Below are 26,060 nucleotides of genomic sequence, written 5' to 3' on the forward strand. Positions count from 1 at the left end.
ATGAGTGCTTGCCTGAGGTGCTTGCGTCGCAGGATCGAAACACCTTGGTGAATCCTTTCATCTGATTGGGTTTTTTTTTTCATTCCAACCAGTGCACCGTAACTGGTCAAAGGCTTTGGTATGTGCTTTCCTGTCTGTGGGAAAATGAATATAAAAGATCCCCTGTAAAAATGTTGTGGGTTTCAGGGCTTCTAGCATGTTTACAAAATCCACTAGCCATGGGATCAGTGATTTTAAAAATTTACTAGCCATGATTAAAAATTCACTAGCCCTACTTTACTTAACCGCAAGGCTCAATAGGTAGGTGTAAACCACTTGCACCGACCAGTGATCCATAACTGGTTCAACAAAGGCCATGGTTTGTGCTATCCTGTCTGTGGGAAGCGCAAATAAAAGATCCTTTGCTGCCTGTCATAAAAGAGTAGCCTATGTGGCAACAGTGGGTTTCCTCTAAAAAAAAACCTGTCAGAATGACCATATGTTTGACGTCCAATAGCCGATGATAAGATAAAAAAATCAATGTGCTCTAGTGGCGTTGTTAAATAAAACAAACTTTACTTTTACTTTACTTAATACTATTTTACTAATAATAGTAATTGGATATGTTACCTAAAGATATTAAAAACACCAATATCTGGGGCAGGGGTGTAGGCAGCATATTCATATTTACAAAATAGACTTAAATTTGCATTTGACAACTTGTTTTCACTAGCCGTCGGGCATGGAAATAGTTATTTACTGGGCCAAAATTGAATATGACTAGCCATGTGAGTGGGGCTACCATAATCTAGAAGCCCTGGGGTTTTCTCTGATCTAGGTCATATCATATGCAAAAACATGAAAGACGATAAAGACATTAAACGACAGTATAGAGCCCTTTGTGTACGTGCAAACATGTTGTTGCGGCGATTTGCAAAATGTTCAGAATCTGTTAAAACACAATTATTTGTGATTTATTGTAGTAATTTGTACGCGGGTGCATTATGGGTGAAATTTAAGCAGGATACCATGAAAGATCTTAACATATGTTATAATAATGCATACCGATGGATGATCGGACAACGACGACCATACAGTGCCAGCAAGATGTTTGTCAGACATCGAGTAAAAAGCTTTGGCGCTTTACTTCGCTCAACAGCATATTCGCTGAAGAGCAGAATCGAAACAACTTCAAACGACCTACTTGCCCACCTGCGGTGTACAACTGTGTACGTCAAATCTGTATGTGTAAATCGCTGGCACAAGCTGCTGTATATTATGTAATCAGTTTTGTATGTGATGTTTATATATGTTCTATGGATCTCTGATCTGAAATAAAAATCTATTATTATTATTATATATTCTGATGACTACAAGTCAGAATTGCCAAATGTTTGACATCCAATAGCCGATGATTAATTAATCCATGTTGTCTAGTGGTGTGATAAAACAAACTTTAACTTACGATTACAGTCTGTTGCACACCATTACAAGGTTGATAATTGTTCTAGATAATACACTCATAACTAATGTTCATTGTTCCAGGTAACTAACGTGCTATAATACATAAATCACATAATTTGTCTACATTCTGAACAGCATAGTAAAATCTGGTTCAGCTTTTGAAGAAGCTAAGATCTTTTACTTTCCTATATGGCATCCCATTGCACTAATTTCCCTATCTCACTGCACAAATTTCCCCATCCCATTGCACAAACTTCCCTATTTCACTGCACAAATTTCCCCATCTCACTGCACAAATTTCCCTATCTCACTGCACAAATTTCTCCATCCCATTGCACAAACTTCCCTATCTCACTGCACAAATTTCCCCATCCCATTGCGCAAATTTCCCTATCTCACTGCACAAATTTCCCAATCCTATTGCACAAATTGTACATAATTATAATCCAGTCATACCTGTAACACATTCATTAATGTGTGCCCTTCTCTATCACACTCCAGGAGCAGGACATAGCCCAGTGGTAAAGTGCTCACCTGATGTGTGGTCGGTCTGGGATCGATCCTGTTGGTGGGCCCATTGGGCTATTTCTCGTTCCAGCCAGTGGTCCACATTTGGTGTAACAAAAGCTATGATATGTACTATCCTGTCTGTGGAATATTGTATATAAAAGATCCTTTGCTGCTAATCCAAAAGTGTAGCCCATGGAGTGGCAGCAATGTGTTTTCTCTCTAATTATATCTGTGGTCCTTAACAATATATCCGATGCCATTTAACCCTAATTAAAAATGTGTTCATCTTTCGTCATTAAATAATAATTTATTTATTTGTTTTGATCTAACTGCCAATTGGCGTATCATGTACCTCACTGATACTCTTGTGTTTTTGTGTTTTAACAACAATGTCAACTATTTTTACTGATTGTACTTGATCTGAACACTTATTGTGACAACTGGTGCTGATGTGATTTGGCAGATGCTGTTATTTACTTCAGCATTCCTGACAGCTTCCCTTATAAATGGCATTTACATGTTTGTCAATTTTAAAGGAACACACATTTTGCTTCAGAAAACTTTCAAATGTGATGTTTATTTACAAAACCAACAAAAGCACCAATGTCTCAACAATGTAAATATTATTAGTTTCATGGGGATTTCCAAGAATTTCAGACCCATTAATGCTGGTTTTAATATTACAAATGGTTTTGATTAACCAACTATATTTCTTATTATAAGCAGATTGAATTAAAACACAAAATTAATAGATAGATATAGATAGATAACTAGTTTAACGTGCTCATATACCACTAGGGTTTCGAACACGCCCAAAATTAATAGACTGACCATTATACATTTTTCTCTTCCTTAGTGGCAGCTTGTTTGGTGGACTGTTGACAGTGTCCTGTTTCTTCTACAACCATGGGGAGGTAAGCATGCAGTTGGTGTTTGAAGGCATGTTGTTTGATTTAAAGTTTGTGTAGCCTCAGGATTTTTACAATTTACTTTTCTGATCATGGCAACAATGTCAACTTTAAGGTCAATATTATTAGACACCTACTGGTCCAACTGGAGGGCACTAGGTTTCATCATTGTCTGTCTGTCTGTCTGTCTGTCTGTCTGTCCCAAATACATTTTTCCGAACCTCTTTTTTCACAATGCGTCAAAATATTGAAGTGGAATTTTGTGTATAGCTTTATTTGTTGTAGATCAAGTTTGACTTTCATGGCAAGTTACCCATTTTTGACAGAATTATGGCCCTTGAACTTAAGAGAAACAAATATTTGTGTATCAGATTTATTTATTTTTGCAGTGGCTCAAGATATAGAGCTGAAATTTTGTGTATAACTTTATTATTTACTGTTACAGATCAAGTTTTCATGATTATTTACCCAGTTTTGACAGTGTTATGGCCCTTGAACATAGAATATATGAAAATCTGTTGGGGTCCCGTATAGGACACATATTGCTTTAGCAGTACTCTCATAATGCTTGTTTGTCAAGTTTAATCTTTTAATACTGTTTCATAGAATATAAATCATTTTTTTTCATTTGGTAGTTGGTTATATATTTAGGGCCTACTATTTATGTCGCCAGGAACGGTGATGCCAAACACAGGGCATTATTCCGTGTCAGACCGATATCAAAAGAATATAACGGCGACATCTAATCCGTTGTTAATTGATGAACAAAAAAGGTATTATCTTGTATCAGCAGCTGTGACGTATTATCCAAACCACTACACGTAATAGGCCAAGCCGAGTCATTGCATATGCGGTTACCATTAAAGTAAATTGTTTCCCTGATTGCCGATAACCACATGTTAGCGAAGTGTTAAATTAGAAAACAATAGGTAAATAAAACAAACACTGAAATTCAAAGCATGGCTGGGGTTTACTTGATTGAGATTAACCTGTCGTCGCGATTGGTGATTTCCAAGTTCTTAGCCTAAAACATATGTGCGAGATTAACTACCACGTGACGTGTCTAACCAATCAAAACATGCATGTCATTAGAATTTATTTCCTGTGCCAGAAACTTGAAAGGGAAAGGTAAACAATGCATGCTGTAACTGTGACGATGTAGAGATAGCATGTTACTGCAGTTTGCAGACCTAGCTCAAGTGGATTATTATTATATACTGATTGCGTTGTTGATATTATTCGATGACAAACGTCACAATCAAATTTATTAAACGAAATTTCAGCTGAGAGAAAAAGAAAGAAAGAAAAAAAAACACGATCAAGCGATGACGAGAGGAGGGGGGAAACCACTAGCCCGCAGGGGCTAGTGGTTTTGCGTTTCTCACTAGCCCGAACTTAATAACCACTAGCCACGGGCGTCGGGCTAGCGGATTTGTCGAACTCTGATAAATGCTAGCTTTGTAAAACTTAATACACATTTATAATGAATAAAAGAACATCAGTCTTAGGTTTGGCGGGTGCTGGTGGGAGGGGAGGGCTTGGAATGTGGCTTGGTAGTAGAACACTTGGTTCAGGTGCAATGGGTCGCAAGATTGATTGATTTTGATGAGCAATTCCTCTTCACTAATACACTAATGTTTGTGGTATGTATTGTTCTGTTTATGGGAAAGTGCATATAAAAGATCCATAGCTGCTTTTTGCATAGTTTTAGCCTATATTAGCAGCAGCAGGACAGCCTACCATTATTTTCTAACAAAATAATCAATCATTACATAAAATTATTTGACCCAATTAAAAATAATATTTGCCTATTGTGTGTAAAATTCGCAAATGGTGACAGAGCTAGCCCTGAGTGGTTTCTCTGTGCCTCGACCAAGATTCGAAATAACTATATGTTAGACACCAAATGGCCAAAGGTTAAAATGTCCTGAGGTGATTTAGATAACTGTTTGATTCCTTTCCAAATGGCCACCAAGTGAAGTGCTGATAATCAAAACTTCTTTCCCAGTTAAAAACATGAATCAGAATTCAAAATATCTTGAAAAGAAATAATTAATACATGGTAATTTTATTGTTATATCCTATAAATTATATTATAATAAGCTGAACAATTTGTTTTTACTTTTTTGTTACCAGGCAACGAGAGTGCAGTGGACGCCTCCTCTGAGAGAGAGTTTCTCGTACCCATTCCATGTTATACAGATGTTTTTAGTAACCCATGTATTAAGGTTTGTACTAAGATACCATTCTTTATCTCATGGAATTTATTTATTTTCTGATTATAAATTTCTCGTTCCTGTCAGTGCATTATGACTGGTATATCAAAGGCTGTGGTATGTGCTATCCTGTCTGTGGGATGGTGCAAATAAAAGATCCCTTGCTATTAATGAAAAAATATTACAGGTTTCCTCTCTAAAACTATATGTCAAAATTACCAAATGTTTGACATCCATTAGCTGATGATTAATATATCAATGTGCTCTAGTGGTGTCGTTCACCAATTCATTTTGTTTGAGTATATTAGTATATTACAAATATGTCAACATCTACAGTATAATAAAGTCCTTTTACAATTTCATTTATAAATATAAATACACCTCTGCCCTATCCCTAACACATCTATAAATAAACTGTCACACTCCATCTTCATATTTTATTTTTATTTTATTTTTTCATTTTGAGATACTTATGTCAAATTTTTACACATTTATATCTCCTGCAAACATTGAATAAAACCCCGATTATTTTCTTAATATATTGATTTGCAGGATCAAAGATCCGGGTTTCCGACACAGCTTACTCATATCTTCAGTCACCGTTTGTTTCATGTTGCCTTGGCAGGTAGGTCTTTACATAAAATAGTTATTTAAACTTAATTTCAGTAAAATAAATAAATAAAAATAAATCATTTTGTGATTTAATTTTAAATCATATCCATCTTAGGCATATTAAATTCAGCTCATTGGCTAAAGTGTTCAAAAATTTGATGTATTAAAACAGCAGCTTTTATATACATATTTTTCATAGACAGCAGTATGTATATGTATCACTGTTTTAATACATCAAATTTATACTGCTGTCTATGAAAAATATGTATATAAAAGCTGCTAACTGAAAATAATCATCTCTGTTGTGGCAGCAGGTTTCTGTTTTTTAAAACTCACTCTGGATGGGAGATGGTACTGAGGTGTGAACCCACTACCTACCAACCTTAAGCTTACTGACTTAATCAAAGGGAGGGGGTGGAATGGAGCCCAGTGGTAAAGAGCTTGATTGATGTGCAGATGGTCAATCCCTATTGGGCTATTTCTCATTCCAACCAGTGCGCTACGACTGGTATTTCAAAGGCCGTGGTATGTACTCTCCTGTCTGTGGGATGGTGCATATAAAAAATACCTTGCTACTAATGGAAAAATGTAGCAGGTTTCCTCTCTAAGACTATATGTCAAAATTACCAAATGTTTGACATCCAACAGCCGATGATTAATAAATCAATGTGCTCTAGGTGGTGTTGTTAAACCAGACAAACTTTAACTTTCCATTAAGTCGTTAGAACTCTCTCTGGATGGGAGATGGAACCACTGGGCTACATAATGCTTATTGCTTAACAGGAATCTAGTTCATGTTGATACTGTTGTAAGCATTCATTCATTTATTTCAATTTATTTTCATGCTTATATCCAATTAAGGTTCAAGCACACTGTCCTGTTAGTGAGAGAGAATAGCGTGTAGTGGTCTTATTGAGTCATTAAAACTCACTCTGGGTTGGAGCCAGTACCAGGCTGCAAACACAGTACCTATCAGCCTTATGTCCAATGGCTTAACCATGACACCACCCAGGCCAGTTGTAAGCATTAGTAAGGATCCCATATTTATATATCATAAATGTAACAGACTCCCAAATTCTATTTTTGTCATTACAGTTTGCTCAGTTTGCTTTGCTCACCCAGGCAGTGGCTGTGTTCGGCACATATGTCTTGCAGTACATCGATGCCCAGAAGTTCAAGGTTATTCTTTTAGGGCAAACCGTAAGTATATTTATATGCTTAATGAAAGATTTAATTTAAAAAATATACAGATTGCAGGTATTTGCCGGTTCCTCTTTCATACTTTTGATATTTTATTGTTCATTGAATCATAAAGAGGATATATATATTGCTTTTTGTCTACTATGATTTAGATTTGAATGAATTGAGTCTGCATTGATATCACATTTACTACGTGACTAATGTGATCAGAAATAGCAGACTGTAGGATTGGATATAAATTGTATTTAACAAAAAACATAACATTTTATGGTTATTGTATCATACATGTCCTAGCAGGTCAAAATGACAATCTGCTTTGTTCTGTGTAGTTTACTTCTGGTATGTTGTTCTGTTGGGTCATCTTGGAAACACTGTTTACTTGATTCTTTCATTATTTTTGGTCATTTCCAAGGCAACTGCACTAGAAATCTGCATTGCCAGAGTCAATATAGACAGCCCTGGGCCAATACAACAGTCATTGACCTATAACAAGGCCACTATGAAAACACCTAACATAATTATATTAATCACATTTACTTATTGTGATATACTAATATTAATAGTAATATTGATATCAACATAATTTCATTCCATATTATAAGAAAAAGAATGTCTTGTAGATTTTTCAAAATAAACCAGCAACGTTGAGAATTCCACTGACTGTAATAAATGTAAGTTACTTCCAATGTGGAGGATTTTTTATAGATTACATTAAAGATTAATTACATTGTTTAAGAAGGTCATATTTTAAAACATAGTATCGCCCTGGACTTAAATAAATGGTGACGGTAATGTGAATCTCTCTTTCTTTTCAGATGGGACTGGTTATTAGCTATATACTGCTGTTTAGAAATGAAATGTTGTTAACTTCTTTCTTTGCATCTTGCATCATGACACTGTGGGTAAGTTGATATGGTCCCCACTCAGCATTAATTTATAAATCAATTCATTTATTTATGTTTTTAAATTAATTTTTGTGTTTATATCAAATGAAGTTTGAAGTTAGCTTAGCTGTCAGTCCAGAACAGTGGATTGTTAGTGCTTAGTCACAGAGACGTTTTTAATGCTGTTAAAATGTACTGCATATTTATTCGATACTGCCTTTTTTAGGTTAACTACCTAACTAATATTTTTGAAACCTAATTTTATGCTAATACACATGATAACTGAAAATACAAAAATGTATTTCGGCTGCAAAAATTAAATGAAATTTTTTTGGTATTATACTGTTGAAACACATTTGAGAATATGTAAGAAATGTCGTTACTTGATGCAAGCATGGAAATAACAAAAGTTCTTTACCATGTTAACCCTTTAAAATTTTATTATATCATACATCTGTTTTATTTCAGGCCATCGTTTCCTTAGAAAACTTCATTGAAAAGTTGAAATTTAGAATCGTCATTTGGGTATATTTTTGTTATTTATAATCTTAGAATGTAGTTTCTTAGAGGAAGGATGTCTGTTGTCTCACCTAAAGGGTTTTGGAGATCATACACCTTTTTGTTCAATTTGCTTTATTATATATTAACAGATTTCTAAAGTCAGCGAAACTTATTAGAAGGTATTTTACAATGATGTATATAATATTATTACAATATGGCACACTACAATCTTAAGTAACGTCAGCCAAATTAAGATTGATTATGGGTATTATATAGGGTATTAAACTTGCTACCATTTCGTATCATGTTTATGTCTCTTGTGAAATAATTTTCATTGTCACATGCTAAAGCTCGTTACAACTGAAAATTATTTCACTCAGGACATAAACATCATACGAAATAGAAGCAGGGGCGTGCGCAGGAAATTTTGCGGGGGGTGGGGGTCGTGGTGTTTGGTGAAGCCCGCAAGCACCGCAAGCGCGAAGCCTGTGGCGGGGGGTCTGGGGGCCCTCCCCCCGAAAATGTTGAAAAATTTACCCCTTCTAGGGCTGTTCTGAGATGTTTTCTGCTGGCTAGCCGAGCTGCTTTCTGACCACATTTTTTTGGAAAGAAATTACATTAAAAATTGGGAGATGAATTTTTTTTCACCTTGAGCAGGGGGGGGGGGGGGGGTTTGTACATATTGATAACCTGCCAAAATATGTTTGAAAGCGTGTTCCTGACTGGTTAATAGTACCAGATTGTTAATGACTAATGTTAGACTTCGGTATCAACCTGATTATGTCACATTACATTCGCAGCTGATAGCAGTAGTCTGCTATAGTTTGTGGGGGCGGAACGTAGCCCAGTAGTAAAGCGTTCGCTCGATGCGCAGTCAGTCTGGGATTGATCCCTGTCGGTGGGCCCATTGGGCTATTTTTCACTCCAGCCAGTGCACCATGACTGGTATATCAAAGGCCGTGATATGTGCTATCCTGTCTATGGGATGGTGCATATGAAAGATCCCATGCTGCTAATCGAAAAGTGTAGCCCATTAAGTGGTGACAGCAGGTTTCCTCTCTCAGTATCTGTGTGGTCCTTAACCATATGTCCGACGCCATATAACCGTAAATAAAATGTGTTGAGTGCATCATTAATAAAAAACATTTTCTTTATTTCTGCAATAATTTGATTTTTTATCAGTGTTTTCCAATAGCATGATCAGGTTGGCACCCCGCCATGCTGGTTTTACTTTAAACCATTCCTGCGACTTTCAAAATGACATCTGCTATGCCGAATGTCTCGGCATGTCAGCACAATCTTGTATTTCCGTTTAAATCTAAACTTTTCTCGCATATGTTACATCCAGTTTGTCAGGATGCCAGCAAATTGGATATACAAGTTATCATTTCAACAATATCAGTTATAGGTTTTTTTAAAATATTTAAACAAATAATAAAAGATTCAAGAGTCAAAAGGAAAGTAAATACATATTTTTCAAATTGTTTTGGAGAAAATAATTTAAAATTTTATATATTTTTAACTGTTTACTTTCCTCATTAAATAAGACTCATTTGTATATTAAATATTACTAAATATATCATTCAATAGAGATTTAACGTAAACTTTAATAACTTTAAATCTTATTCATAGTGCATTTAGATCGACAGAACCAGAAGGGAAGTAACTCTTCATGGTACATGTACTTTGTTTTACTTTCTCACAAAACCTGTTCTAGAATAAGTGACAAAAACAAAACAGTTGGCATTTTTATTAATTTTGTATGTGTTTATTATGCACTAATTCCTTTAATATTAATTTATTTCACTTGTACATAATTTTCTGTTTTCTTTAATCCAACTTTCATATTGAGAGTAATTTCAGTTTGTTTTGTTTAATAATACCACTAGAACACATTGATTTATTAATCATCAGGGTGTATACTACCAAATCAAATCCCATAGATGACAGTAGTAACATATGTGGCTAAAACTCCTACCTGCAGCGTATCAATTGACATAAATGCCATGGATATAAATACTACCACCCCTCACCCTTAAAGAATCAGAAAAAATTGGGGGTCAAGCTGCTAATTTCTGAGATAACAGGTAGCATCTATGACTACCCTAGTTCATACAAAATTTGAGTGTTTTTTTTACAGGTACCCCATACATGTTTCAAGCACAAGGCTACTTGATGCAGTGGTACCAGATGAAATAAAATTGCATATATTTTTTGCCCAGATGAAACTTTTTTTTTACAACCAACACACTGACATTTATCACCAATCACAGGACTTGTAGTGTTCACTTCTCTATCAAAAGTTTGGTGCACCTCTAACTTTGACCCAGCCAGAAGTTATTTGGTTTAGTACTACCATCAGCTATTGGATATCAACTAAATGGTAATTTTGACAAATAGTCTTAGAGAGGAAACCCACTACATTTTTCCATTAGTAGCAAGGGATCTTTTATATGCGCCATCCCACAGATAGGATAGCACATACCACACCCTTTAATATACCAATTCTGGTGCACTGGCTAGAACGAGTAATAGCCCAATGGACCCAACGACGGGGATCAATTTTAGGCTAATCTAGCGAGTGCTTTGTCCTGCCCTTTAAGTAAAGTACTGAGAGTAAGTCCAGATCATTGAATAACCCTTTATTTCTGTTATGCAGGACAGTCATGTGTTAATATTTTTTGTTTGCTTTGAACTTGAATGCTTAAAAAAATATTATTTTCAGAGTGTTCAAGGACTTTTGTTAGCTGTTGGAACAGTTGGTTTTAAAATCGTTATCTCAAGACTGTTTTCCACTGCTGATGATGTAAGTATGATATGGAGTCGGGGAGTGCAAAGTCACAAACTGAGCATTTTTCAAGACAAACTTGAAAGACTTGAGGGCTGAATTTATTAAAGTTGATCACTGCAAGTTTATTTTTCATGCATTTAACTGTGCACGACTAGCTCTGAATGAGCAAAACTTTTCACTCAGTTATCTATTAAATAAAAAAAAGGCAAAAAAACATGGTTATTTTTCAACAAAATATCAATCTTTACTGTTATATATACTCTTCAAAAGAAGAAACGCAAAACCACATTGTCGTAACATTTGGAGAATTGATTTAATTATTGAATGGTGAGTCCGATAATTACCAAATGTTGCAGGATTGTTCACAATTCACTCTAGTCCATTGTGAGTAAGTGATAGGACACACCACCAAGGTCAAGGTCATCTGGGGTCAATACCGGGTGTGGCCTCCGCGTGTGTTGACAACTGCCTGGCACCGCCTGCCCATTGAAGCAACCAGAGTACGGATGACGTCCCGGGGGATGGTGGCCCACTCGGCCTGCAAGGCTGCTGCCAGCTCGGGCAGGGTCTGGGGCTGTGGTTGTCGCTGTCGGAGGCGTCGGTCCAACTCGTCCCATAGATGCTCAATTGGGTTCAAATCCGGTGATATCGATGGCCAAGGAAGGACATTAATGTTGTTGTTCTGTAGGAAAGCCGTTGTGAGACGTGCTGTGTGAGGCCTGGCGTTGTCATGTTGGAACACTGCGTTGGCGTTGGCCATAACTGGAACGATGTGTGGCCGGAGGATCTGGTCAATGTAGCCCTGTGCATTCAGGTTGCCCTGCACGTGGACCAGGTCAGTTCTGCTAGTGTGTGAGATGGCTGCCCACACCATGACACTACCCCCGCCGAATCTGTCCACTTCCTGCACGCAGTTTTCCGCATAACGTTCACCACGACGCCTATACACGCGACATCTTCCATCATGACGTCGGAGCAGAAATCGGGACTCGTCACTGAACCACACCTGTCTCCATCGCAGTTGAGGCCATTGTCGATGAATCTGGCACCACTGCAGTCGGAGTCGACGGTGTTGTGGTGTTAAGATGACACCTCGAACTGGACGTCTGGCACGAATTCCTACCTCACGTAGGCGGTTCCGTACGGTCTGGTCGGATATCCTGCGTAAACCTGGTATTGCTGCTGCTGTGGAGGTGGCAGTAGTCAATCGTTCCCGAAGGTGGCGTACCCGGATGTAGCGGTCCTGCCCGGGGGTAGTGACCCGTGGTCGACCGGATCTAGGGAGGTCACGTGTTGATCGATGTTGCTGGTAACGGTCCCACAGTCTGGAGATGGTGCTTGGGGACACATGGAATGCCCTGGCAACGGCCGTTCTGGATTCGCCTGCGTCTAGTCGGCCGATGGCATTGTTTCTCTGCGGTTCACTGAGACGTGGCATGTCCTGGATTGTCAACTGTCGGCCAGATACAGAGGCCAGGCAAGCGAACACCCTGCACTTTTATACTGTCGGTGTTCATGTTGCACGTGCAGACAACGCACGTGCAGTGGTGACATGGTTTGCACGTGGCTGCGTTTTTGCGAATATTCACATTTTGGAACTTTATTGTACAGTAGCTGCGTTTTATCGAATGTAACCGTGGGAATGTGTTTGGGACATGCAATGACCTTATATTCACAAAGCATGAACCGGTAGGAAACATAAAATCGGAGTTATAACCCATTTGTACCCTTTTGCGTTTCTTTTTTGGAAGAGTATATATAAAGTTACCTTGCAAATTTACAATTTGCCAATTAATGTTTTTTTTTTTTTTTTATGCAGTTGGCAAATTTGTTAAAGTGCCAGACTTGGCCATTAATTTAAACATGTAACAAATTTTATAAGTTGGGACATAGCTAACACCTGCGTATATGTTTAATTATTAAATATATACAACTCATGAGAGAAGTTACACATCATTATGGGATAAATACCTTGTTTCTTAGCTAATTTGTATTAGCTACTACAGTCTTTTCAAAACTACACCAATTTGTTTGTTTTATAACTATTAATAATTTAATAAATAAAGATTTTTTCATTATTATTATTATTAAACTGTTGTCAGTAATGATATTTAAAATACATAATATATAGTTAATGTTTTTTATCTTTCTTTTTTCATGTTTCAGGCTCATATAGGTGAAATATTTAAAAGCAAATTTTCCGATTTCAAGAATTTTCACACAATGCTTTATACATGTGCTAAAGAATTTGACTTCATAGAGCAAGATGTAAGTTATGTAAAATGTTTCCAAGTTACAATTACAGACTTCCTGCTGTTACATTATTTATTAGATTATTAGTCCCCTACCAGTCTAACCTAAGAGTTGTCTGTCTGTCTGTCGGTCCATCCATCCGTCACACATGTAGTTTTCCAAACTTTTTTTCACAAAGTCTCAAGATATTAAGCTGAAATTTTTTACATAGCTTTATCATATACTGTTAAGATAAAGTTAGACTTTCATGGCAATTTATAAGTTTTTGACAGAGTTATGGCCCTTGAACTTACAAGGTATAAACATTTATTTTTCAGACTTTTTTTTTGCAATGTTTCAATATATTGAGCTGAAATATGTGTATAGCTTTATTGTGCACTGTTGCAGATCAAGTTTGACTTTCCTTACGATTTAGTCTTAGGAGTTAAAAAATGTGTTGGGTCTTGCAGGGGACATGTTTTGTTTTAGCAGTACTCTCAGAGTGCTTGTTTCTGGATGACATCTTTTATAAAAAATTAATGTTACTATAGCCAGGCCAAGTGCTTGGTTCATTTGATGTGATTTTTACATCGCTCTGGTGTTCAGTGGCATTTTCTTTAGTATTGTAATATTTAAATGCTACAAGAGCACAAGGTCACTCACACCTTGTCTGTTTTATGATCTCGCGTTCTCTCTCTTTCCCTTCACACTGCTCATTTCATTCTCTTGAACATCTAGCTAGTCCTAATTTGACTCTTATCTTGCAATAAGTATATATGTATGGTTTTATTAGGGTGGGTTTTTTTTGTGTTTTTTTAAATAATTATATGATTATTATTATTATTGTTATAATTAGTAAGAAGGCCTCAGGGGAGAATAGTCTATAGTCCATCTCACAGGGAACTCATTTTTTCATACTATGAAATTTCCTATAAGTTCTGAGCTGATTGATTTCTAAATTGTACACACATTTAAAAAAAATTTTTTTTAGTTATTTCTAAACACTGACTTTTCTTCTTATGTCAAACCAAACTGAAATTATTTACAAAAAGCATTTTTATAGAATGATGGGACAGACTATAGAACTAATTGAGCTACCGTCTATAAATAAAGATTTTATTATTAATAGTAGTAGTATTATTATCATTTTTATTATTATTATTTTCACTGGTAACTTTAACCAAACAATGAATTTAATGTGCCAGACAATGGGTCATCCATGCCTTTTGGCAAGGGATGAACAATATCTAATTAAAATTGATATTTATACTTTGGAGAAAAAAAAGAGCAACAAATTACATCAGTTTGCAAAAAGGGACATTATTACAAAACACAGATTATGGCAAGGATGAAAGAAAGGCCTGTGTATTTGGAATTATATATGTTCTGTTTACAGTATAAGAATTTATATTTGTAAATTTATTGATGTATAATTGTCACAACTTCAATACACAATAACTTCATTTTGCTATGCGATTTTATACAATTTAAGAGTGTTGTACAAAAATAAATTCACTAAAAAAGCTAGATACATTAGTGAACTGTTTGACACATATTTAAATCTTCATAGAAAAACGGTTGGATAGATAATCTTATTCAAAAACTTTTGACAGTAATCACAAAAAAATATCCAATTTTAGTTCCATGTTTTCTTGATGTAACACTTTGAAATGCTTTGGTTTGATCTGAATGTTCTTCATGCTGCTGAGATGATTTAAAATAAATAAAATGATCATTGTTGAAATTTACTTTCAGACATTTTGGAGATTGCTGTATACTCTACTGTTGCCGTCTGCAGTAGTTGCCATGCTTTCTGTACTTGTGTTTGTGAGTATGATTTAAATTAAATTTATTTCATAATAATTCCATTCTGTTAAATACTGTTCTCACATAAATGCTTAGATTTATAAAATTGATATTACATGACTAAAAATAGAATATAATTTTTCATGAAAAATTTGTTGCAATATTACGCCCCACCCCACCCCCCTTACAATCTAGAACTTGGAATTGCCATGTAAAGTCTATCCAACTTTTCAAATTTGATCCCAATGTTATACGCCTCAAGATGGTTAAGTTGTCAATAGTAAGTCTAGTTGGAATTTTATTATTACTTGTATGTATTTAATACTGAATGATCAATCATGATGATATCATATTGGATCAAATATTTCTATCCATTAATGATAGAAATAGTCATACACTTTAAAAAGGTGAAAAACATTTCTCCCTTGATAATGTGATTTCTCTTCAAATTTAGAAAATGATCTATTAGATAAATATTTCCACTTTTAGAGAATTATGTAAGACCAAATATTTAGGAATTAATATTACGTTTTATCATATAATACCTTACATTTTCAGTGATCACATACTTTAAGAATTTGATAACTTTGCAAATTAGATGTAAATTAGTCGAGGACTTGGCACTAGGTTTATTGACATTTAAGCAAACGTATTTAGGTGACACTCCATGATTGACGTATGCATTCATAATCATCAAATAAAAACATTTCAATGGCAATTTGACACTGAAAGCTGTCCAGCGTTTAGAAAACAAAAAACGTTAGGCATAAATTTATTTTGATGTAAGGACATCCAAAATGATGTCATTCAAGTTTGCTGTCATTTCCATTCAAAAATACACTGCGCCACTTATTCTTACGTCATTTGAATATCTAGTAAAGGCAGACTGGAATTAAAGTTGCCTGTACAGTTTACAAAAACAAGTATTAAGCTTGAGCTTATATGATAAAGAGATTATTACCCTCGTGTATTTTGGTATCGTCAGTATCAATTATTAGGAATAAAAATAATGTATTATTCTCGCCAAAGGCTCGCATAATACAATTTTTATTCCTAATATATGATATTGACGATACCGAAAAACACTGGTAATAACCTCTATATATTAGCTATCCATTTTCTATATACCTTTAATGTAGATGAATTGATCAAATGTATTTACTTTATTTTCAGCTCATAAACAAAGAATATTCCAATTGGAGATATCCTCCTACATCAAATGGTGCAAGTTCAGGTGATGAAATGTGAGTTAAAAGCACAAAACCCCACCAAATCACCCATAGAGCTAAATTTCTTAAAGGTGTTCATTATGTTTATCTTTTACATGCAGTTAAGACAGTACCACATGTGTGCATGGTTAAACACCAGGGGTCAGTTATTCAAACTTAAAATCTGAAACAAATTGTTAACAACTATGATAAATTACTCTTGTACCATTAATTACCGTTAGATTTCCCCAAAGTTTTGTCCACACACAAATCGTGAAAAAACCCCATTACAGTGACAAAGATTCCGCATACGAGACTAACGATATCATCGATATCGACTTTGTTGAGATCACATAGGGTAAAATACATGCAGTTTTCTGCCATCTGACATTTTGCTTGTTTATGGAATACTGTTCAAGAAGGGTGGATCGATATGATGTAATCTAACAATGTCATGACATGTGCTCAGGTATAAAGCACTTGACATGACATCAGATTAATTGTGTCACATTACACAAAAAAACAAAATGGCAAACAGTAAAAAACTGCATGTATTTTGCTCTATACGATCTCAGTGAAGTCGATATCGGTGACATTGTTACAGTCTGTTACGTGGATGTAGTAATTTGCCAAGTTCAGGTTCTGGGTTATATATATATTTTGAATAACCTATTATTATTTGTTTTTCTTTTCAGAAAACCAAAAGGGAAGCCACATGCTGAGGTAATTTGATTTCATTTCATGTTTAAGAATCATTGCTTGTTATGCAAATTTACCCTTCCTGTAAAGTTTACTGAAAGCAATGCATCTTTTCAGTTTGTTTTGCAATTTAAAAAAAAATAGTACTGTTATGCAAACCAAAATTGATTACGCTAACTGTTTCAGGTTATTACAATTCTAAGTTTGCAGAGACTGAATTTGTAGATGTAAATTTAAATAAAGAGGGATGAATGGAATGGACTACAGTTTGTGTATGAGTAAAAGGGTGAATGGATATTTTAGGATTGTGGTTTTTGAGTGGATGGATTGAGTAATTAATGTCTTGTCATTTAATTTAATAAACAATTTTTTTTTTTTTCAGCTTGTCTATCACTTGTTGCAACATATCGCATTTGCCATGATGGCATTCATGATAATGAGACTGAAGCTGTTCTGGACTCCACATCTGTGTTTGATGACGTCTGTGTTAGCATCAGGACAGGTAGCCTTGTTTTCTAGAAATTAAAATGACTCATTTTACTATTTCAACAAAATCCTACAAGAAAATCTCCAAATTCAAAGCCTGCTGATGTGTGATGGGTCATAGGACTGATCGCCCACAATGAATCTGTCGGGTTTTTTTTTGTTCCAACCAATGGTATCTGGTATAGCATAGGCTGTGGTATGTGGGAAAGTGCAAATAAAATATCCTTTGCTGCTATTCACTATGAGTAATATATTTCATGGCAATGGTTGTTAAATATGTTAATAGAGTTAATGTGATTTTTCAGGGGTTTTCTCTCGCCTTTATGAAGTAAAAGGCGAGATACAGGTAAACCTTTCTGACAACACATTAAAGTTTCATGTTTAGATCAATTTTTCAATAAAACTTGGTTATAGTTGCACCTAGGGATGTTCATCATAGTGCACCAATTTTTTGTTGTGCTAGGTTAGACATTTACTTCCTCAGAATTCTTGTTAACTTATTTTAGCTTCTTTAGTTTTTTGCATAAGATAATGTTCACAAAATCCAAAATGCTGAAAAATTACCTTTATTAAATTAAGGTATAAAGTCCTAAGCTTTTTAAAGATCATTTCAGCTTTTATTTGATCTCATTCCTGTCTTGTACACCAAAAAATATAAGCATTGTGTAAAATGTGCTGAGGTGTGGTTAAACAAATATTCCCTTCCTTTTCTTTCTGGGGGCGGGGCGTAGCTCAGTGGTACAGCACTCGCCTGATACACAATTGATCTAGGATTGATTCCCGTCGGTGGGCCCATTGGGCTATTTCTCGTTCCTGGTGAAACAAAGACTGTGGTATGTACTATCCTGTCTGTGGGATGGTGCATATAACAGATCCCTTGCTGCTAATCGAAAAGAGTAGCCCATGAATTGGCAACAGCAGGTTTCCTCTCTCAATATCTATGTGGTCCTTAACCATATGTCCGATGCCATATAATTGTAAAAAAAAATTGTTGAGTGTGCGTCGTTAAATAAAACATTTCCTTCCTTCCTTTTCTTTCCAGCTAGCTGCCGATTAAACAAAGTGCCGGGGTCTCTAAGTAATCTTTTCTTGACTTGCAGATTTTCAGTTTCATTAAAAGGAAGGACATCCATTTTGCCTTGCTGGCTCTCTTGTTGGCTGGTATGAGTGTTAAAGGATTTGGAAATCTTCAGCAGCAGTGGAGCATTAAGGGAGAGTTCAGCAATGTACCCATGGAGGAACTGATTGAATGGGTTAATACCAAGACTGATAGAAGTAAGCTGTCATTTATATACATATACAAGCACATAGAGGGGGTGGAACGTAGCCCAATGGTAAAGCTTTCGTTTGGTGCACGGTGGGTCTAGGATCAATCCCCATCAGTGGGCCCCTTGGGCTATTTCTCGCTCCATCCTGTGCATCATGACTGGTATGTGTTATCCTGTCTATGGGATGGTGCATATAAAAGATCCCTTGCTACTAATGGAAAAATGTAGTGGGTTTCCTCTTTGTTCACTGTCTTAACTTTGAGTTTAAATTGATCATTGATGTGCATATACTTATCACTGTTTTACACGCAATAGCTGATGTGTTTTACCTGCAGGAGTGTCGTTGAACATCCATTAATGCATTTACATCTCCTAACATAGTTGTCCTCCATCCAACCATCAGTCTTGTCAGAATAATAGTTTCTGGCATTTGTCCTTTCGTAGTTGGTTTTTCTGACACGAGTCTCAAGAAAATCAATCTTGGAGTGAGCTCCATGGATTGATTTTCTTGATACAAGTGTCAAAAACCATCTACAAAAAGACAAGTGCCAGAAATATTTTCTAGTTCAAAAGTCTCCTACTGATCCAACCAGGGGGTACTATAGATTTTATCTCTGTCCTTCTGTCTGTCCCACATATAATTTTCCAGACTTTTTTTTTTAACAATGCCTTAATATATTGAGCTAACATTTTGTGTATAGCTTTTTGTTATAGATCGAGTTTGACTTTTCATAGCAATTTCCCCAATTTTCACGGAGTTAATGACCCTTGAACTCAGGAGATATGAAAATTAGTTTTCCTGACTTTTTTTAGAATGCCTGAAAATATTGAGATGAATTTTTTTTTATAGTTTTATCACGTACTGTTACAGATCAAGTTTAACTTTCATGGCGATTTACCCATTTTCTCACAGAGTTATGGCCCTTGAATGTAGGAGATTTTTTAAATGTGTTCTGGCCGGTAAAGGACCTGCAATACTCTCAGAATGCTTGTTAAACTACTTTTAACTCTGGTATTGCATTACATCTGGGCAGGACCGGCCTTGGTGATGTATTGGTTAGGCTATCTGTTCTAAGAATGACAGGTGCTGGATTTGCATTCCAGTACTGGCTCCTATGAGGAGTAAAATTTGCTCATGGCAGGTAAATTTCTAAAACAAACCAATAGAGTTAGGGATTAATTGTCACTTTAATTGCTGAGGGCAGGATGTAGCCCAGTGGTAAAGTGCTCACTTAATGCGCGGTCGGTTTGAGATCGATCTCCGTTGGTGAGACCATTGGGCTATTTCTCGTTCCAGCCAGTGCACCACGACTGGTATAACAAAGGCTGTTGTATGTGCTATCCTGTCTATGGGATGGTGAATATACAAGATCCCTTGCTACTATGTTTGATTAATAAATCAATGTGCTCTAGCGGTTTCATTAAACTAAACAAACTTTTTTAATTGCTGAATAGATTTTTGCATGTTTTGTTTCTGTATTTCAGATGCAGTGTTTGGTGGACCAATGCCTATAATGGCTACTATAAAGCTTTGTACACAACGTCCAATTGTCAATCACCCACACTATGAAGATGCTGGTCTCAGGTACTGATAGTTCTAATACATCACACAGTTTTGTTGTATTGATATTGATTCTGCATTTTTACATTATTGTATAATTTTAACTTTTAATGTAAATAATCATATTCAATATACATGTACTTTTGTTTGTCACACAATAGCTGATGTGTATTTTTGTACTGAGGTGTCATTAAACAATTATTGATTGGGTGGTTAGTTTATTCGTTGGTTCATTCATTCATTCATTCATTCATTCTTATGTATCAACACCCCTCCTCACTTACGCATATCTTTTCAAAGAAAATGGGAAAACAAAATTCATTCATTCATTCATTCATTCTTATGCATTCTTATGCATAAACACCCCTCCTCACTCGTGCATATCTTTTCAAAGAAAATGGCAAGACAAAAATACTGTGTTCATCATTCTCTCCAAATATTTATAAGGAGCTTTGAACTGATAGGAAAACGATCTGTATGTCAGCCTGGTTAAGAATATTTACTCTTTAAGTCTAAAATTGACCCTAACTCTTAACACTAACGTTTGAATTTAACAAATAATGGGGACCCATTTTCTCGTATGCATTGATGTTACATAGCAGCTAGAATATTTTATATATGGACCATATGATGGCTCACATTTGTGTTTATTTAGAGCAAGAACAATGAAAGTCTACAGCGTATTCAGTCGAAAACCCATTGAAGAAGTGCAGCAGAATTTCAGAGATCTTAAGATGGATTATTTGATTCTTGAATACTCGTGGTGTCTCTCAGGTGGCAAGTAAGTTGTTGTTATTCATATATTTTGAAAAGTGCTGATAATTCTTGATAATAAATGTATATGTGTGGAAATTAGAGAACAAACTTTTAAAACTTTTTTTTACACCTAAATGTTTTTCACACACAGTATCTTTTAATTCTGAATTTACTAAAAAACACATATTTTCTAGAGCTATAGAATTGATGCAAAGCTATATAATCTGCAAATTCCTCATTTCGCCAGATTCTGAATTTTAAAAAAACGTTAAAACTTGTTTATCTGAAGATCATGACTTAGGACATAACCAGTTCGGATTGCCAGCCATCGACAGGTGGTGATCCAGGGGTTTATGAAGGGTGTGTGTGTGTACTGGACATGGTAAGGGTCCCCTCGACACCACCCCCTGGATTCTCATTCCAGGCATTGCACCACGACTGACCGGCCTCGGTGGCGTCGTGGCAGGCCATCGGTCTACAGGCTGGTAGGTAATGGGTTCAGATCCCAGTCGAGGCATGGGATTTTTTAACCAGATACCGACTCCAAACCCTGAGTGAGTGCTCCGCAAGGCTCAATGGGTAGGTGTAAACCACTTGCACCGACCAGTGATCCATAACTGGTTCAACAAAGGCCATGGTTTGTGCTATCCTGCCTGTGGGAAGCGCAAATAAAAGATCCCTTGCTGCTAATCGGAAGAGTAGCCCATGTAGTGGCGACAGCGGGTTTCATCTCAAAATCTGTGTGGTCCTTAACCATATGTTTGACGCCATATAACCGTAAACAAAATGTGTTGAGTGCGTCGTTAAATAAAACATTTCTTTCTTTCTTTCTTGCACCACGACTGGTATATCAAAGGCTGTGGTATGTGCTATCCTATCTGTGGGATGGTACATATAAAAGATCTCTGCCACTAATGGAAAAATGTAGAGGGTTTCTTCTCTTAAGACTATATGTCAAAATTACCAAATGTTTGACATCCATTAGCTGCTGATTAATAAATCAATGTGCTCTAGTGGTGTCATTAAAAAACAAAAACATTTAAGTTTATTTTAGTGCCCAGAATTGACACCTGGTTGATGTGTACATCTATGTACATCCAACTTATTCTTAGCTGTCCTAGTGTTCTATAGAAGTTCAAGACAGGGTCTTGATGTGACTGACTCTTGCAGGAATTTTGATGATCCAAGGTTTTTATAATTATCTTTAGAATTACATCGCAAATTGTCAGGATATGTCACAGATGAGAACACTCCAAATGAACACAAAAATAAATATTTACTCCCCTCAAGATAAAAATTAATATTTTTATTTTCTAGAATGCTGGTAGAAGATACTAGTATACACTCAGAAATAAATTTCACCTAACTAGATGAGAAACCCGCAATTATTTTAAGCAAGAAACTATAGTCCTTCCCACAGGGAACGCCTTTTTTCATACTATGGAATTTACTACAAGTTATTTATTTTTGAACCCATTGTTTTTTAAATTGCACACAAAAATAGTATTTAGAAATGTTTATTTCCAAAACATTTTTGGGTTTTTTCTTATGTCAAACCAAACTGATATTATATACAAAAAACATTTTTGTAAGAGGATGGGACAGACTTTAGATGAAAAACACCCCAGTTATTTCAAGCAAGAAATGTGGTGTTACTGTTAAGACAGAAATACAATACAGAGTTGTAATTAGATCAAATATTATAAATCAGGAAATGTTAGCGAGCTTAAAATATTAGTGAATTTATACAAAATGACCTATAAGAGACAAAGTTTTGTGCGATCGTTTTATTGGTGATTAAAGGTAGACTAAACTCCAACAAGAGCCTTATTTGTTGGAAAGATGCATACCCGGATCACCAACACATACTGACACTTTAACAAATGAAAAACGCGTAATTTTAGAATGAATAAAAAATCATGATTATTCCTGCTAACGCAGCCGTTTTGTTTCGTTTTTGTGACGTCCGGTGGTATAGCTTGGGGCGAAGTGACGTCAGCTCCGTCCAACTTCTCTAATATGCACAGTGTAAACAAATGCTCTAATTTACGACAAGGCGCTTCGCTTTCATCAAACTGACTTGTAAAACAACATAAATGACTTGATAGTATAATAAACTATTTAACTAAATATATTTCAATTTGCATCAATATAACAAAATGGAGTTATAGAATGTTTTCTTTTAAAAAAATCCAAAGAAAAAATGCATATTATTAGGCCTTTTGGTAGGATACGTTCAAGCAAAAACGACCACTCATGATACCCAAGTGATACTTTTCTTTTTTAGTGAGGTCGGCATTATTAGACTACGTAATTGGTCAGTTTTGTGATTTTAGATGGAAAAGTCTACTTAATCAAGGATTTTACAGAATTACTTGCAGTAATAAAGCAGGACGGCTGGTAAAGTTCATTACTATTTGAGGTTATCACACAATACCCTGTGATCTTAATAAAAGAGGCACATCTTTTTAGTGTGTCTAGACACAGTGTCTGGAGACCGTCTAAATATACACCTGCCAATCAAGAACCACAGGTACAGGCCACGGAAAGAAAAGTCCAATTAACCAAGAAAACACTCCGACTATTATTTCAATACGTGGGTTAATTTATATACAAAATTTAATGCAGTTATTTCAACACTTTGACAATGGTGGTTTATTTTGTATTGAAAAATAAACCACATATACACGTTGCTGTGTTACTGGGATGGATATTATTACAGAACATTGCGATGCATCCGCAAAAATCAGGTATGTTTTGTTTCTTCAGTTCAAAGACTAATTCCTGTCGTGACACATTAGGTATTACGTAACCACCAGCTCACCAGAGGGCATATTCAGTGGGATGGTACAAAATGGCTGCGCCCGTTATATATAATAGCCGTCACATTTAACCGTTTTATTAATTAACTATACGATTATACTGTTGTTGATATTAAGTAATTGTCTACAAAATTTAATTGTCTGTAAACTGTATAACATAAGCTTATTTTTTGTATGTCTTATAGGGTGTATAGTACCAAATCAAATCCCATAGACGACAATAGTAACATATATGAAAAAATTGGGGGTCAAGCTGCTTGTTTCTGAGATAACGGGTAGCGTTTATGACTACCCTAGTTCTGCACAAAATTCGAGTACTTTTTTTTTACAGGTACCCCATACATGTTTCAAGCACAAGGCTACTTGACACATTGGTACTAGATTAAATAAAATTGCAATTTTTTTTCACCCAGATGAAACTATTATTTTTTACAACCAACACACTCACATTTATAACCAATCACAGGACTTGTGGTGTTCACTTCTCTATCAAAATGTTGAGTGCACCTCGAACTTTGACCCAGCTGGAAGTTATTTAGTTTAGTACTACCTATACTGATAACATACATTTTTCAAAAAGTGTCCAGCTATGTGTCTTTATGACAACCAGGGTCTGGTGTATTCTGACATAAAGTGACAGCCTCACTGAAACTGTTGTTTCTACAGTGCAACCTAATATAATGTACACCTCAAAAGGCATATATATTACACACAGTTTTGCACCAATGCAATATGTCATATTAAACAACAAAAAAGAGACAACAAAGATAGTACCTCTACCCCTTTAAAGAATTCCATTAAAACACATGCACTTGATTGACCCCTAGATTATGAAGACCTTAACAGGCACATCAAAGAAATATCAGTATTAAAAAAAATGCACTGTCTGAGGAAGGAAACACCAACATGACTGTACCTGTATGAAATAACGACTTAATGTCCTGAACGTTAGTGTTGGGAGGAAATCCTGTATGCTGGGTGTGGGTTGTCTTCAAGTTACCAGGTGTGGGAATTTCAAATCCATCGGCCATGCTGATTTTCATAATTAATCATCAAAACCATTGCCAACCACCAATATTCCTGACTATATTTTATTTATAGCCTACTGTAGTTGGAGGTTTTAATAGTTGTGATATCTGGAATTATCATGCAGCTTTCACACATTTATTTTTGATTAATTACTTATAAAAGCTATTTTTAAATGACAAAATTATCCGAACATCTATTTTCTTGCATTATTTTCTAATCCAGATGAATACAATATGTATATTGGATGTATTCCTACAATCTGTAATCCAGCATTTTATTTAGCTAGTAACATTAGGTAATACAGCTTTAACAATAAAATAAATTATCAACTTAATCCAAGGCAGATAATCAAATCTGAAAAAAATTGGTTCTGAATCAATACAAATTTGAGTTTTCAGAATTTCATACATGAAAAATTAACTATGTTAATGGAAACTAAAGACATTAACCCACTATTGGCACATGCTATTTTTAATATAAAAATAAATTGCTATTAAAATCTTAGTTCAGGTTGCCTATATATAATACCATATTTAAGAGCAGTTGTATATGGCAAGTCAAATACCATGTAAAAAGAAATTATTGAAATCTTTACAGTATGAATTATAGGCCAAAACCAACTTTTCCTCAGTGCTAACTTTGATTCAAACTCCATTCAGAGCCATGTACAGAGATTATTGTCATGGTCAAGGTCATTGTGAACTTGCATGGTCGAGTGATGGTTAATTAATCAACCAGTATAATTTAATTAAATAAAATGACAAAATTATAATATTTTTTATTATGCACTGAATATGTGCTATAGGGTGTATACTACCAAATCAAATCCCATAGACGACAATAGTAACATATGTGGCTAAAACTCCTACCTGCAATGTATCAATCAACATAAATGTCACGGATGTAAATACTACCACCCCTCACACTTAAAGTGAATCAGAAAAAATTGGGGGTCAAGCTGCTTGTTTCTGAGATAACGGGTAGCGTCTATGACTACCCTAGTTCCGCACAAAATTCGAGTACTTTTTTTTACAGGTACCCCATACATGTTTCAAGCACAAGGCTACTTGACACATTGGTACTAGATTAAATAAAATTGCTCTTTTTTTTTACCCATATGAAACTATT

General features: G+C 35.5%; 1 protein-coding gene across 1 annotated transcript in view; it reads left to right on the forward strand.

Moving 5' to 3' along the window:
* LOC121381684 (probable C-mannosyltransferase DPY19L1) overlaps nucleotides 1-26,060 on the forward strand; it is a 53,404-nt gene that overhangs the window by 21,386 nt on the left and 5,958 nt on the right. Inside the window, exons 7-21 of the mRNA XM_041511027.1 lie at nucleotides 2,810-2,867; nucleotides 4,998-5,089; nucleotides 5,630-5,702; nucleotides 6,785-6,889; nucleotides 7,705-7,791; nucleotides 8,242-8,298; nucleotides 11,000-11,080; nucleotides 13,232-13,333; nucleotides 15,053-15,124; nucleotides 16,277-16,347; nucleotides 17,007-17,034; nucleotides 17,393-17,512; nucleotides 18,597-18,771; nucleotides 20,250-20,349; nucleotides 20,981-21,106. Coding sequence (XP_041366961.1) covers nucleotides 2,810-2,867; nucleotides 4,998-5,089; nucleotides 5,630-5,702; nucleotides 6,785-6,889; nucleotides 7,705-7,791; nucleotides 8,242-8,298; nucleotides 11,000-11,080; nucleotides 13,232-13,333; nucleotides 15,053-15,124; nucleotides 16,277-16,347; nucleotides 17,007-17,034; nucleotides 17,393-17,512; nucleotides 18,597-18,771; nucleotides 20,250-20,349; nucleotides 20,981-21,106 — 1,347 coding nt within the window. The remainder of the gene's footprint in view (nucleotides 1-2,809; nucleotides 2,868-4,997; nucleotides 5,090-5,629; nucleotides 5,703-6,784; nucleotides 6,890-7,704; nucleotides 7,792-8,241; nucleotides 8,299-10,999; nucleotides 11,081-13,231; nucleotides 13,334-15,052; nucleotides 15,125-16,276; nucleotides 16,348-17,006; nucleotides 17,035-17,392; nucleotides 17,513-18,596; nucleotides 18,772-20,249; nucleotides 20,350-20,980; nucleotides 21,107-26,060) is intronic.

This window comes from Gigantopelta aegis, chromosome 9 (genome assembly GCF_016097555.1).
Source record: "Gigantopelta aegis isolate Gae_Host chromosome 9, Gae_host_genome, whole genome shotgun sequence".
Lineage (NCBI taxonomy): Eukaryota > Metazoa > Mollusca > Gastropoda > Neomphalida > Peltospiridae > Gigantopelta > Gigantopelta aegis.